The sequence below is a fragment of the Pollicipes pollicipes genome, unplaced genomic scaffold (genome assembly GCF_011947565.3).
Source record: "Pollicipes pollicipes isolate AB1234 unplaced genomic scaffold, Ppol_2.1 Scaffold_4219;HRSCAF=4965_pilon_pilon_pilon, whole genome shotgun sequence".
NCBI lineage: Eukaryota > Metazoa > Arthropoda > Thecostraca > Pollicipedomorpha > Pollicipedidae > Pollicipes > Pollicipes pollicipes.
In genome coordinates, this window is record NW_023596448.1 from 35,149,404 (window position 1) to 35,163,742 (window position 14,339).

General features: G+C 61.6%; 1 protein-coding gene across 3 annotated transcripts in view; it reads left to right on the forward strand.

Moving 5' to 3' along the window:
• Nucleotides 1-14,339, forward strand: part of LOC119095584 (ecotropic viral integration site 5 ortholog) — a 96,652-nt gene that overhangs the window by 45,349 nt on the left and 36,964 nt on the right. For 2 of the 3 annotated variants that reach the window (XM_037218439.1, XM_037218440.1), the window contains exon 1: nucleotides 12,612-12,943. In XM_037218439.1, the coding sequence (XP_037074334.1) occupies nucleotides 12,633-12,943 (311 nt within the window). In that variant the 5' untranslated portion in view covers nucleotides 12,612-12,632. Of the gene's footprint in view, nucleotides 1-2,684; nucleotides 2,814-12,611; nucleotides 12,944-14,339 lie in introns of those variants that run through there. The other variant, XM_037218441.1, reaches the window with a different exon arrangement.

Here is a 14,339-nt window from a genome sequence, read left to right on the forward strand (position 1 = left end):
CGCGTGTTTGTGCCTTGGACTGCTCTCCTGAACACTCACTCAAGGGCAATGTTGACCCCAATTTCCCGTGGCTTGACAAGAGATGAGCGATTTCACAGCTTGGCACTGGGAGTCCGTGACTTTCTGCTCTCCCATGACCGTCGTGTTGTGATGACGCCAAGTGGCAGAAATAGCGGAATGAGTGTCTGCGCTGGCGCTGGCAGCCCAGCCACCTAAACATGCCGCTTATTTAGAGCTCCAGTCGGCCTCGTCAGAGACGTCATATTTGTGGGCGGGGCGGGTTGTATGAGCCTCTAGCTGGTGTGATCTGTGCTGAAGTAATTATGCTTCAAGTTTGTGTCGTAGGGTTTTACTGCGAAAATATGCCTGTTCTTACCGCTGACGTTTGCTGTGAAAATATGTCGGTTCCAACAGCTAAATCTCTCAGCGTTTCGCTGCTGACGGTTTCTCGACGGAATCCTTAAAAGCTATTCCCATCCTGTGAACCAAAAGCTATAAACCATCGGAAGTTAAGGGAATAAAAAGGACAGTGAACCTTTAGGATGCTACCACGGACGTTGGATACCGAGAAGCTGGCTTGCGCGCATGCTCGTCCCTTTTGAGATTATTCAGCCCTTCCCTTAATGACCGCTAAGCGAAGACTGCCACCTGGCGGCTTTAACAATAGTCGCAGGTAAGCGCGACCTCCGCTCCACTAGTACTTGCCGCTTCCAATAGATGGCAGGAGCGTGCCGGCCGGCTCGTGGGTTGGTGGCAGTCCAGATTGTGCTGATCGCTGGCCCGGCCGGTGACAGCTGCCGGCAGCATAGCAGCATGGACGACGCCAAAATGTTACGGTGGTTTCAGATTTCATTCTCGGCTGACGAATAATATTTCCAACCGACATGCTCGAGCTATGTCGTCTTGATTGACGTGGTATCAAAGGGAGTGCGATTCGAAGGAAGTTAACCGGGCACAGCGCAGTGCAGAGACGGCACCGTGGATTCACTCTCGTTGACACGTTCTGTCCATCCCCCCATTTCCAAGTTAGCCCGACCTGCACAATTTCGTGAACTCTGAACATGACCCCGACCCGCTGACGGTGTGTGACCTCTGGCCTCAGTCAGCGTGACGTCATCAGCGGGGGTCGGCGGAGGGCGTGTGGTCCAGGCTCCGTTTTCAACCCTCTCCCGTCTGGCTCTGCTCTCGTAGCCTCCACGGGTCGCCGTCACCGGGCGGTCGCTCCGCTCAAGGAACCGCGCTGTTCTTAGGTTGTAATGCGTGTGCCGTCATTGAGCAGTGGCTCATTTGCCACGCTTGCGTTGCGAAGGTAAATACGAGGCTGCTGTGTGAGAACAATCAAGTGAAATCGGCATTCCTGCATGAAACAGCAAAATACGTAGCGTGCAGACGTTAAGTGCCGATACAACGATGAGACATAAAAATTCCGGTCCAAATGCTGTTGCGCATGCACAGTAGCAACTTCCATAACCAACACACGTCACCCAGTCGCCCACCAAGATCGCATTAGGTGTCATTCCCTCGAGCGTAGCTTTACCTGATCCATCTGTCGTCTGCGCGTCCCCGGCCGTCTGTCCGTCAGCCGTCGGCGCGGACACCACACGTTGCGGCGGCGTTCAGCAGCTCCGGGACGCGCGGCGCTCGGTTCGGTCGCGTCGATCTCGCCGGGGTGCTTCCTGTCACTTCGATTTCTGCCGCGTCGATGGCGGTCGGAAATGACGGTTGGCGCTATCGTCGCCTTCGACGAGGCCGCTGGATGCCACGTGTCGGAGGCCCCCTGGGAGGGCATTCGGCTCTGATGTCCTCGAGCTCCTTCCTCTCCCCTCTCCTCTCCTCCCGCTGCGGAGATGAGATTGGATGCGTCCGGAAAAATCCAGTTATGCGGGCGTAAGCCTAGCCCTGCGTTCGTGTCATTTGGTCATCGTCCCTGCATCGACAGCTCCCACGTCATCCACCAATCGAACTGGGCGTCAGATATTTGCACCCAAATATGACGTGCAATATGACGTGCAATATGACGTGCAATATGACGTGCAATTGCAGACAGAAAGAGCACGCATGGACAGTTTGCATAGGCCGTAATGGGATGGCAAGTGCTGTCTGATGGCCACGGGGCATGAGCGGTGGCGAGTCGCCTTGCGTGTCGCTTGGTCTTGCAGTGTGGAAACGCTTCTTCAAATGCTTGTGCAGTTGAAATGTCACGCTTCGCTTCGTGCCTCGCATGTCACCAGCTTGCTGCGCACATTTCACCCCGATACCATGCCGCGGTGTTTTGGCGAAAGCCCGTTCTTTTCGATCAGTTTCCGCATGTCAGCCCAAATTTGGCGCGGTTCAGGACTGATCTCATCACCGGTGAGCCTTGAGGGGTCGTTTTGGAGCTCATAATTTCTTAGAAGGCTCATTGGTGTCGTGTGCTCGGCATAGCGGTACATTTCACAGCTGGTAACTTCGGAATGCTGAAGCCGAGAAAAGTTCAAAAGACGTGTTTTTCACATCACGTATCATTCACAACGCAGTTCTTGCAATCTAGGCAAGTTCTTTCCTCGTTCCCATTTCACGATCCATGCAATTTTTTGTTGTTGTCTCCCTCACGCCATCGCAGTCAGCCACCTGGGGTGCCTATGCTTTTGTCCGGGCGTGTGCGTGTGTGTGCCTCCTCTGCAGCACGGGCGCCCCCTTTCCAGATGTGAGCCGGCGGGCGTGACCTCAGCCGGGTCAGAGGCCGTCGCCATGGAGACGACCCCGGCCAACAACAACAACCTGGCCAATCAGGAGGAGCTGAAGCTGCTGGCGCGACTGGAGGCGGCCAACAGGTGAGACGGCAACACCTCCCCCGTGTGGACGCGGACGCTGCTGCCTGCTGGTGGCGATGTCGGCAGCGCCGCTTCGACCACGCCATTATGGGCTTCGTGGGGGCGCACCTAGAAAAATCAGTGGACGGGCAGCATGCCTTTCACCAGGGCTTTGTGCATGGGTTTTTGGCGGCACTTTTGTCAGTGATGTCAGTCATGTATTGCGTCGTTGGACACCTAGGAATATCATGGCCGTCCACGTTAGCTAATGCCAGAAAGGACGGTCGATAAGATGCCCGGTTTCAGTAATCATGATGCCTGATATGCATACATTTTTACCGGGCGACAAACCCAAGGTGTGGATGGGAAAAGTTTGCATTCTGAGAACGTGCAACATCTTCATGACACCAGCATTCGGCGGCGCCGCAGGTCGTGAGAACACGTTATCACAGCTACCTGCTTTATGCACGCGCGTTGAGAGGAGTCATTGAAAACTGTAGCACTATAATGATGGAATTTCCCAACTGGGTTGCAGTTTTCTGTCTTTCATGGTCACGTCCAGAGCTGGTACTATGGGCAAACGGAGGCCTGTGCGACTGGATGTACCGCCGATATGGTCAGCCCAAGTTGTGGCGTTGTTTTAATTTTCACAACGGTTATTGTGCCATGACGAATATAGTTATGGATAGGTTGTTTGAATTTATGAGTTACCTCAAATGAAATGCATAGCGATAGTTGAACTGGAATACCGGCCGAACATTGTTTTCTCAAAGTATATTTGATTTCAAATTCAACTCAAGTACCGAGCAAGACAGTCGAGCATTTTCTCCAGGCGAAGGTTTGTGACTTCTAGGTGTGGAAGATTCGCCACCAAACTATGGCCGACGTCCAACCATTCTCATTGATTTCTTAATGAGACATCCGACTGCATACCGATAAACCTTATTTGTCGCAAGTTGTCTTGCCCAATAACTCGTAAGCTTCCGTTCCGGAGTCTGCGCCTGCCAACGACGCTTCCGTTGCTTTCGTGCTAACCTCGATACCACCGATGTAGAAATCAGATATCAGTCTCCTATTTCTATTCAATGATACTGGATCCTCATTGATCAACATTGGCCCTATCCCGGCGCCAGCGTGCAGCGCAATCGGCGGCGTCTGCGGTTAACAGCTGCCTCGGGGGTGTTGCTGCAGCCGTAATTGGATCGGGCCTGCATTGTATCGCTTCAACAATAGCCGGCGCTTTCAAAGCTTGCTTAATTGAAGGCTTTTGTATCTAGACTGGCCTTGGTCGTTTGATGCCCACCGCCAGCAAAACCATGCATCAGCGCATGCTTAAGATCCCGACACCGGGTCTGTGTAACCGGTTCTTTATTGGTACCAGAGATGTCGCACCGCATCTCCTGTGTGCGGATGCGCACGCCTTATTTTACCTGAGAGACATCTGTGAGCGCTCTCGGGACACGGTACGCGCACTCGGCTGGGCGGCCGCGGATCGACAGTTCACAATTACTGCCTGGCAGGAGACCTGGCCGTTCCCGGCGTTCGTCCCCCGCCCCCTCCCCCGTCTCCCGTCAGCTAACAAATGCGTGCTCTGCTGACTCCAGTAGCGGGTCGTAAAGGCTGAGAGCCCTCCCCACTTCACCGCTTAGTCACTGTAGCCGAGTACCCGCCGGCAGCGCCCAGCTGTTTCCCCGGTGACCACTGAGGTCTGATTGGCGCTTTAGATACACGGTCGGAAAACGTCCACCAGATGGCAGCTCGGTCGCCGGGCCGTCCGCCGCCCTTTGTCGAACCGCTCCTTATCATCCAGCACTGCTGCCCCCCGGGCAGTTGTGTGAAAAGTTACGACGCGTGCGGGAGATGTGCTGAGGCGGCTTTATGGCCCAGTAAAGTCGGCTAACAATGCGGCTATCGCGTGGTCGGCGAACAGCTCCCGGTGGTCGGCGCTGGACGCCCCGGCTGGTGTTGTCGGGTAACAGCTCCCGGTGGTCGGCGCTGGACGCCCCGGCTGGTGTTGTCGGCTAACACCTCCCGGTGGTCGGCGCTGGACGCCCCCGGCTCGCGTGGTCGGCTAACAGCTCCCGGTGACCGGCGCTGGACGCCCCCGCCTCGCGTGGTCGGCTAACAGCTCCCGGTGACCGGCGCTGGACGCCCCCGGCTCGCGTGGTCGGCTAACAGCTCCCGGTGACCGGCGCTGGACGCCCCCGGCTCGCGTGGTCGGCTAACAGCTCCCGGTGACCGGCGCTGGACGCCCCCGCCTCGCGTGGTCGGCTAACAGCTCCCGGTGACTGGCGCTGGACGCCCCCGGCTCGCGTGGTCGGCTAACACCTCCCGGTGGTCGGCGCTGGACGCCCCGGCTGGTGTGGTCGGCTAACAGCTCCCGGTGACCGGCGCTGGACGCCCCCGGCTGGTGTTGTCGGCTAACACCTCCCGGTGGTCGGCGCTGGACGCCCCCGGTTCGACGGCCGGAGCGCTCCGCCAGAACGGCGACGGTGCCGGACCCCGACTGCGGAAGATTGCGCTTGATGGGCGAAGTTTAGTTGCCTGAGTGCCTCATGGTCAGCTTGCTTATTTAAAAGTCCCAGTGACAGGGTTGCCCACGCGTAGAAAAAGTGCGGAGCGCGTTTGTTAGCACCATGTAATCTACATTTGCCTTTCCAACATTTGGCCAGAGCATGCCAGGTTTGGGTCTGAGTGACCAAATTTGCTTATCTGCACAGAACTTTTACCTGCGACTAATGACAACCCAGCAGGCGCGCCATGTCAACAACACAGAGCATGTATTCAGGTTCGTCCGCCCTCTGTCACGTGGCGGGCCACGTTCTGCACCCATGCTGGGCCGTTGGCACCGCCGCCGCCGTTGTATGTAATCACGCATGGTCACTCCTCTATCTCTGAGTCTCTGATAATCCCCTCACGTGATCGCTCAGAGTCCACTCGGCCGTTCATTTGCCCGGCCAAGCGTCTCCCGTCTTGCCCACACCCTCTCCCGGCTGAGGTGAATACCGAACGACCTTTCCTTGCTCGGATCCCCGCCGAAAGATTTGGCGATCACGTGATCAGTATTGCACCCGCTGAAATATCTCCGTCAGGACCGGAGGGGTAATCCGGCGATACCGCTGCGGAAGCCCCGCTTCTTGATACGGTGCCTGGCACAGCGCTTCCGTCTGCTATCACAGATCATGCATCAAGGGATCAGTATGCCTGCGGTTGAGAAATTTAACGGGACCGCTTAAATGGCGCCAAAAGCTGCGAAAGTGGCGCGCTCGCAGACGATTTCACGGGTAAGGTTCTCGCGACTAGCGTGCGACAGCAGTCGGGCCAGCCCGGGCAGTCGGGGCAGTCCATGCAGTCGGATATCCCGGGCAGTCGGGCAGTCGGGGCAGTCCGGGAAGTCTGGGCAGCACTGGCAGCCCAGGCAGTCGGCGCAGTCGGAGCAGTCCAGGCAGTCGGACATCCCGGGCAGTCGGGCAGTCTGGGCAGCACTGGCAGCCCAGGCAGTCGGCGCAGTCGGGGCAGTCGGGCAGCCCGGGCAGTCGGGACAGTGATGGCAGTCGGGCAATCGGCACAGTCGGGAAAGCAGTCCCAGAGCTCGCCGTCACGTGGCGTCACGGCTCCCCGCGGGCCGGGATCCGCCGTCCGTCGGCCCTCCGTGTCCCCGGGGCCGAGCGTGGGCCCGACCCGACCGCGACACGCATGCCGATGATGTCGGTCCGGTGACGTCACAGGAAGTGGCGGCCCGACGCACCCCGCCGAGCCGGTCCGGCTGCACCGCGACCCAGTTTGTCCAGGTCACACGCAGCTCGAGCTCGCTGACCCTGCACGACCCCGCCCACTCTGCTCCGATTTTTGTAAAAATGTTTAATTTCATCTTTTGGTATTCCTACTCGCTTTGTTCGCAGCCAAAGCGTAATGGTGATATCACTTTGCTGTTTTTATCGTCGTCTTTTTTGCTCCGCTGCGCCATTCCCTTGCGTTGGGCATTATTTATGGCCCATTTCCGTTCTCCCATCCGGTTTTCCGTAAGATATGCAGCAGTTTGTCGGTGCCGATCTCCATTACAAGCGACAACCCGCGGACAAACCGGCATCCCACCCGGTGACGAATCGTCACCCAGCTGGTGGCCTACGTAACACGGCCGCGCAGCGTCACAGCCCTCCAGACGTGACGCCGCGGCATGCTCGACGTGAAAGTCCGTCCCGCGCCGCGCCGCGCCACTGGACAATTGCGTCCGGGCCAACAACAGCAGGCGCATACCAATGACGCGTCTCGGGTGGGTGTCAACGGGCGAACCAGTTCATGTGCGCTGCGCCAGGGGCGGATCTAGCCACGCCGGTTAGAGGGAGCGAAGTGGAACGAAATCACGAAAGCGGATAGAAAAGTTCGGGTGTGGTGCGTTGGCCGCGATCCTTTCGCGCTAGGTCCGTCTGCCTCGCGCCCGCTTCCCGTCTCTGGGTCTGACGGCGCTGTTGTCCCACCTCGGGTGCGAGGTACTGGCTGGCAGGGGCAGGCAATAGCGGTCAGACTATTGATCACTAATAACGACGTCACTCCCGAGCTGACCGGGCCTTCCAACCGCCCAGAAACGTGCGAACTGGGCCGTGAACGACGCCTTATCGGCGTGAGGTTCTCCGGTTTGCCATGACACGAAGAACTCGCCATTGAAATGGACACCGCGCTGCTTCCGTTCACATCACCGATGTTGTCAGCCATTCATTCCATACGCTTTGTCTTCATAGCACGTCTTCAGCAGCTTTCCATATTTTCAATTCCACACATTCCGCGCCTTTCTCCGGAGCGGAGGATGTGTCCTCCACCGCGGCGGGACCGGAGCGCCGGCTGTCATGGCCGCATTATAGGCGTGTCACGGGGGACAGGCGCCGCTCGTAAACTAGAGGTCAACCGTCGGGTCGCCTCGTAAAATCAGCAGACAATGGCTGCAATGAAATCCACGCGATTGCCTCGATTAAACCGGCATTACGCTTGACCGTCGCCGAGGCCAGCGGCCGGCTGTGAGGAGCTCTCCCGGCGCGTTCGTGGTATGCGGTGTGCGAACATGGCGTTGCTCGTCCGCTTATGTTAATGAACAGACGATATTCCTGGGGAATGCTAATTTACTGCCGGCCGTTCCCTCTGGAAAGACGTTGTGCAATAAAACGTGATGTGACGTGTCAGGCAGCAGGCACCGTTCCTCTTATGTTGACGGAAGGACGGGATCATGTGTCGGTCACCGAGTACGAGTAAACCGAACTCACTTTCAAATTTCTGCAAAGCCATCGCCTGGAAACGGTCTCACCTCTCACACCAATTTCATTTGATGCTTCACTCGCATGGCATTAGCAACCGCGCCGCGAATTGTCTGCCAGATAACAGCGGCAGCCGATAAATCACGGACAACTGCTCCAATTCGTACCCGTCCGTCCGAGCCTACGCAGCCGACTTTCGCCGACACCGATCGCCAGCCCCGATTCCGCGCGCCGCGGGTGTGCGCCGACCTCCGGCGCAGCGCGCGCCACCCCGCGCAGCGGCGGCGGCGGCGGCGGCTGCTGCTGCCGGCCTACCCCGGATCGCATTACCAGCTGAACGGCGCCGGTTCGGCCGACGGGCTCGGCCAGCGGTAAATATACGCCGGTGCTCGTGCGATCGCCGGGCGGTGTGGGCGGCTGTGGCGTCGGCCTCCGCCGCCGCCGCCTCCTCCTCCGCTGGCGGCGACCGGAGCTCGGCTCGGGCGTGGGCGCCTCCCCCCCCCCCCCTCGGGCGTGTGGCTGACGGCTTCAAGGCCTCGCCGGGGCGGGATGCCACTCACAGTCCGGGCTCGCAGTCATAGCGTGCGGACACTGAACACCCGCGGGCGACGTGACGTCACGCGAGGCTCCGCATGGCCCGCGGCCATCATGGAATGTCCAGCCCGAGAATGCAGCATCTGGCAGCCTGTTCACGTTTTTATATTTTGGACACGTGCGGCAGTCGCCTCCGCACCGCCTGTAATGCCTTCTGCCGATGACGTGGCGCCGGGTTTCGGGTTGTGGGTCAGGCCGCCTCGTTGGATAGACTGAGTCTGAACGGCTTGTCGCTGCGGATATTTTTCAGCCCACGTCTAATCGGATTGCCAGACGGAAACGTTTATTTTCTGTGCAGGAGTCCCCAGGCGCAGAGGGGTCGTAACACGGCTGTCCAGATGACATGTCTCAGTACTCGAGAAAATAAGGCTACGGACTGCTCCGATGCATGATACATGGGGTTACCAAAGGACAGGATGTGTGTCCATCCCACATTCCAGCCAATCCACGAGGATCTCAATGCTGTTTGCAGATACCATCAAGCTAAGTGTTAGTAGAATTATGGTCGTCTGGCTTGTGCCATTGGTGGTTTCATAGGTCACTCACGCCGAAAATGTCAGTTCGCGTCCTTTCGGGCACTGGACGTTCTCGGAGGCTCTACAGTAGTCCCCTTCGACACCACCATTCACTGAACAGTGCAAAGGCTTAGTTACTGTTGAGTACAGCAAGCATGCACTTTCGTGGTAAAATACCAGGTGTTATGCCGGCATTCATGAATGGAAACGCTCGGGTTGACCTCGCTACGACTCGCACCAGGCCGACGAACGTGCCGGCCCGCCGGCTGGTCTCGAGGTTGTGCCGCCAGATGGCAGGCCTGTTCCGCGCCTCGCCGGCCGCCGGCCGCTGCCCAGCCGGCAGTGTGGGCGGTGCGACTCTGCGGTGCGTGTGTGCGAGTCACTGGTGAGAGGTGGCGGCGGCGGCGGGGCGGCACCGGTTCGAGGTCCCCTGGGGTCGGGCGGTGCTCCTGGCGGCTCCCGGCTCCTCCCCGGTGCTCCCAACGGTCCGATGGCTCTCAGCGGACCGGCGAGCCGAGCCGTCTCAAGGCGGGCGCTGACAAGCTTCTCTCGGTTCTGCCGCTCGAGCCGGTGCACCTGTCAACGATTGCAGCTGGGCTTCACACCGCCCTCACTCAGGCTGTGCGCGGTGCCCACCCCTGTCTCCCACCTTTCACCAACTAGTGCACCCTGCCCCGCGTCCCACCCGCAGCCCCGTCGGCACCACCACACGAGCGTCTCCGCCGGTCATCCCTCCGTCCGCACGGCTTCCGTGCGGCTGCAGCGTGCCGCTGCAGGCGCCGCCGCCCGCCGGCACAGAGGCGCCTTTGTCCGGCGTCTGCTGGCCGGCTGCGACGTGAGCGGCTCGGGAGCGACGCGCCGACCGGCGGCCGGCAGCGCGCCGGTGTCATTACCCAGCGCGCCGGCGCCGCCCACAATAGCCCCGGCCGCGGGCGGTGAGGATTCCGCGCCGCGTGCGGACGGACTCCTCGCGGACGGCGCCGCGGGGCGGCCGCGGAACCGGCGGAGGCGCGCCAAAACAATGCCCGGCGCGACGTGCGCCCCGGCCGCGCGCTGCCGCGCCGCCGAATCGATGAATAGATATTAGGCTGCGCAGTCTCCGCGCGCGTGATCGTCAGGTGCGCTATTTCCGGATATTGAAATGAGCGGGAGCGGCGCCGGTCTGGCGGTCTGTCGCAGCGGTGCGCGTCGTCTGCGGAGCGATTTCCGATTCCGGCTGATAGTGCCGAGATGCGGGGCCTGGGACCGGCACCCACGTGCTCCGTGCTCCCGTGCTCCCTGCTCCGTGCTCCGCGCTCCATGCTCCCGTGCTCCCGTGCTCCCATGCTCCCGCACCGCCGCTCGGCCGTCCGTGGACTGCGATGGTCTTGTGGAGACGTGCGAGCACTTAACGCGTGATTTCGAGCGAGTGCGCCTCCCCACGAAGAGCCGCCTTCCGGTCTGCGGCGGTCGTGGCGCGCTCGCCAGCCGATCGCGGCGTCCAGTGCGTGACCCCGGGTCGGCGACGCTCGGCCGGACGCCGCCCCTGTCCGCTTGGGCGTCACCCGGCGAGGCTTGCGTGGGACCGCCCGCCCAGCCTCTCCTCCGCGCGGTGGAGTGGGCGCGGCACCCCTCCCACGTGCGCGCCCACCAGCCGGCGTGGTGCATTCCGTGACGTGTCCGGCTCGACCGCTGTCCTCAGTCCGGCCGGGCGCGTTATCTCGTCACCGATGGGACCGAGAGCGGATGGAGACCGGCGGGAGATGTTATCGCGGGTCGGGTCGGGACGGTGCCCCAGTCGGTCGGGTCGGGACAGTGCCCCAGTCGGTCGGGTCGGGACAGTGCCCCAGTTTTCGGCGCGATTTGCAGGGGAGGGGCGGGGGATGGGGGGGGGGGAAGCGATAACGCACTCCGGGATTTAGTGCAAGACGGGTCGGGCCGGACGCGCCTATTGGACGCAGTCGCGTCCGGTAAAGCTCCACTATAATGAAATTGATCTGCACGACCTCTGTTCATTTGCCGAAAACCGTCACAGACTCATTCGCGCCGGGTCTAGTGGTGTCCAACTTCTGCAGATGGCCTTTACAAGTTCCCTCACAGCCTATCGCTGGGCCGAAGTCTCCAAGTTTGGTCAAACCGGGCTCGAAATTGCCACGAGTCCGCTCCGCGTCCAGCCAGCCCTCCACCCTGCCCTCCGCCCCGCCCCTCTGCCGCTCCCAGCCGGCCTGATTGAACGTCGGCTAAATTCAATCCGGCTGGATCAGCAGCGGCGCTGCGCACAGGCAATCAAGCCCTGGCGTTCCGCGAGCGGAGCCGGGCGCTCACGGCGAGCCGCACGCGCCCCAGACGTGCCGTTGGCGGACGTCCCGACGGCTCGGACGTGCCGTTGGCGGACGTCCCAACGGCCGCGAGCACGTGACGGCCGGGCGCGGTCATCCAGAGACGGTTCTATCGGTGGGCGGGGGAGAGGGGGGGATTGGCTTTTCACGACATAAACACGCCCAACTGTTATGGGGACGTCAACGAAATTATAATCAAGCAGGCTGGCGCAGCATCCTTAATGATTCTGGCCTTTCGAAGATGGCTTCCGGAAAGCAGAGGCTGGGTGCGCTGCTGCGGCGGCGCGTTCTGCGGCGCCTGCTGCCTGCACGACCGCTACAGACTTCACAGCTGCCTCCTGTCACCGTCCGCCTGCCGGCAGAAGGCTGTCCCTCCCCTCCCCGCCGGTGCAGCTTGGGCTGCCCCTCCCCCGTCGCCGCCCCCCCCCCCCCCCCCCCGCCCGCCGTAAACAGCCCCGCCCTCTGGTGATGGGTGCCGTCAGGGGAGAACAGCCGCCACCCTCCGTGCGGGCCCGCTTTCTCGGCCGGTGGGTGGGGCCGACGGGAGGCAGGGCCGGGCCGCCCCGCGCCGCCCGCCGTCGCGCTCACGCTCCCCTGGTGTCAAAGGTGCGTCTGACCTCCGCACCAGCGCGATGCGGCTCCACGCCGGGCCCGCCACCTGAGGTCATGTCCTACTTCGACGTGTTCTGCGAGCTGGGCGACGAGCCGCCGCCGCCGCCGCCGCCGCCGACGCCGACGCCGACGCCGACACCGGCGGAGAAGGCGGTGCCGGAGGCGTTCAACGGCAATGACGCGACCCGCTGCGAGCGGTGCTGCGAGAGTGCGCCGGCCTGTGGCGACGTTGGGGGTCCACCGGCGGTCGGTGAAGACAGCTGGGATGACGTCACTACAGCAGCAGTCGTCAACGGAATGCACCTGGTGGACACTCCAGCGTCGGACGAGTCAGCGCCACCACAAAGGACTCTGGAATCGGCGGACGACGATAGTCGGAGTGGACACTGCCAGGATGAGGGCAGTCGAGGAATGTTTGCAAGGGAAGGAAGCCGTTTGGAGGCGCTCAGGAGGAGCAAATCGGAGCCTATTCGCAGGGTGTGCCCAAGGGTAGAGGTGACGTCAGCGGATGATGACACCGCGGGACATCCTGACCTTGCTGGGGACTGCCGCGGGATGTGTCCACGGGTGGAGGTGACGGCGGCCGAGGACATCCTGAGAGGACCCACTGGACCGAGCGGTAGTCGCCGTGGCTCCGTCGCCACCGACGGTGCCGCCTCGGACCTCGACGATGACGTGTTCGAGTCGACGGACCTGCTGACGCCCGTGCCGGAGCTGGCCGAGGAGCCAGCCGACTCCGAGGCAGACCGTGCCGGTAGCGGCCACCTGAACCCCTGGAGCAGCCACCTGCCGCTGCGGCTGTTCCGCGACGGCTGGCACGGCCTCTCCAACCTGCTGGTCCACAGGCATCGGCGCCACTCAGAAGGGTATGTCCGCAGCGTCGGCGTTGTCACGATGCGTCACGTCACACTGTCACGCTGCGTCACGTCACGCTGTCGCGCTGCGGGGCGCCGCTCGTCCGGTGACGCGGCCGGCTGCGGGCCGCGGTGGCCTCGCTTGCTGATGTTGCCGGGCGGCGAACCTCACTCATTCATGCTGCGTGCTGATCAGGAGTTACTGCCTGAGTTACGCGAGTTACGGATGGCGCGTGACACCCCGACTGCAGCGCCCCCGCCCCCGCGTTGACCCTCGCTGAGGGAGAGGGGAAGATTGATCACATGCTCATGCGGCGCGCGGCATTGTTCCGCGTCCCCCGAGCGCGCCGATGCAACCGTCAGACGCGGCGATGCAGCCGCCAGACGCGGCGATGCAACCGTCAGACGCGGTGCAAGCCCACGCACGCGCTTCGCTTCGTGTCGGCACCGCAGGCCTTAACAAGTAAACGCCCGTTCGTTAATCCGGTGGCGATGCGCGGTCCGCCGCGGCAGCTAACAGAGGGAGACTGCACAGCTGCACAGCCGCTCGGTGCCAGCTGGCTGCGGCGGCAGTGTAGCAAGACAGGGCACGAATCAGTCCTTCGCCTCTGCAGCTTAACGTGGCTGCATTAACTCACGAGGCATTGTCCGGCTAGACACGGACGAGACGTGTGTCCAACTGCATGGCTGACACATGGCCCGCGTCGAACTGCATGGCTGATGTGCGAGCCATGGTTCACCCACGCAGCGTGCTAGCCAGCTGTTTGGCCCACGCAGCTAGCCCACTGTGGCCGCTATTCTGGGCCGTTTCCGTTGTTTTCCTCTCGTCGTGCGCAGGAGAACAGCTGACGTCGACGGCTGCTCCCTTGGGGTCGGCCAGCGGAGCGTGCTTCTCGCTCCGGGGGCCCCTCTCCACAAAGGATGCGCGTGGCAGTTAGTTCTGGTGACGTGCGTACCCACTGGCCCCGGAAACCACGGTTCGCGCACTGCTATTGCTTCCTCACATGGTAGCGATGGCCAGCACCGCCTGGTCGGCTTCTTCTGCCGCGTTTTTCCGTTTCCGCTTCGACCCGAGTCCCTAATAAGACGGGGCGCAAAAACCGACGGAGAAGCACGACTCGATAGCCGCTGGTAATGTCATCGATAGAGCGCTCTCCTTTCGTAGAGGGCCGCTATCTGGTGACTCACCTCTGGCGTCTGAAGCGCTCGCGGCGTGCTCGTGCCGTCGTAAACCCCGCAGTAGACAGGCGCCGGCCGGGCGGACCGACTCCATCGGAGCCATCGCTCGCTGACCCCTCGAAACCCCGCGGCGAATGCGGCGCGACCTCCAAACTTCTCCGCTCGGGCCGCGGCCGCCCCGCCACGCCGCGGTATTTACGCGCGCTCGCGCCTCGATAGCGGTAAAATC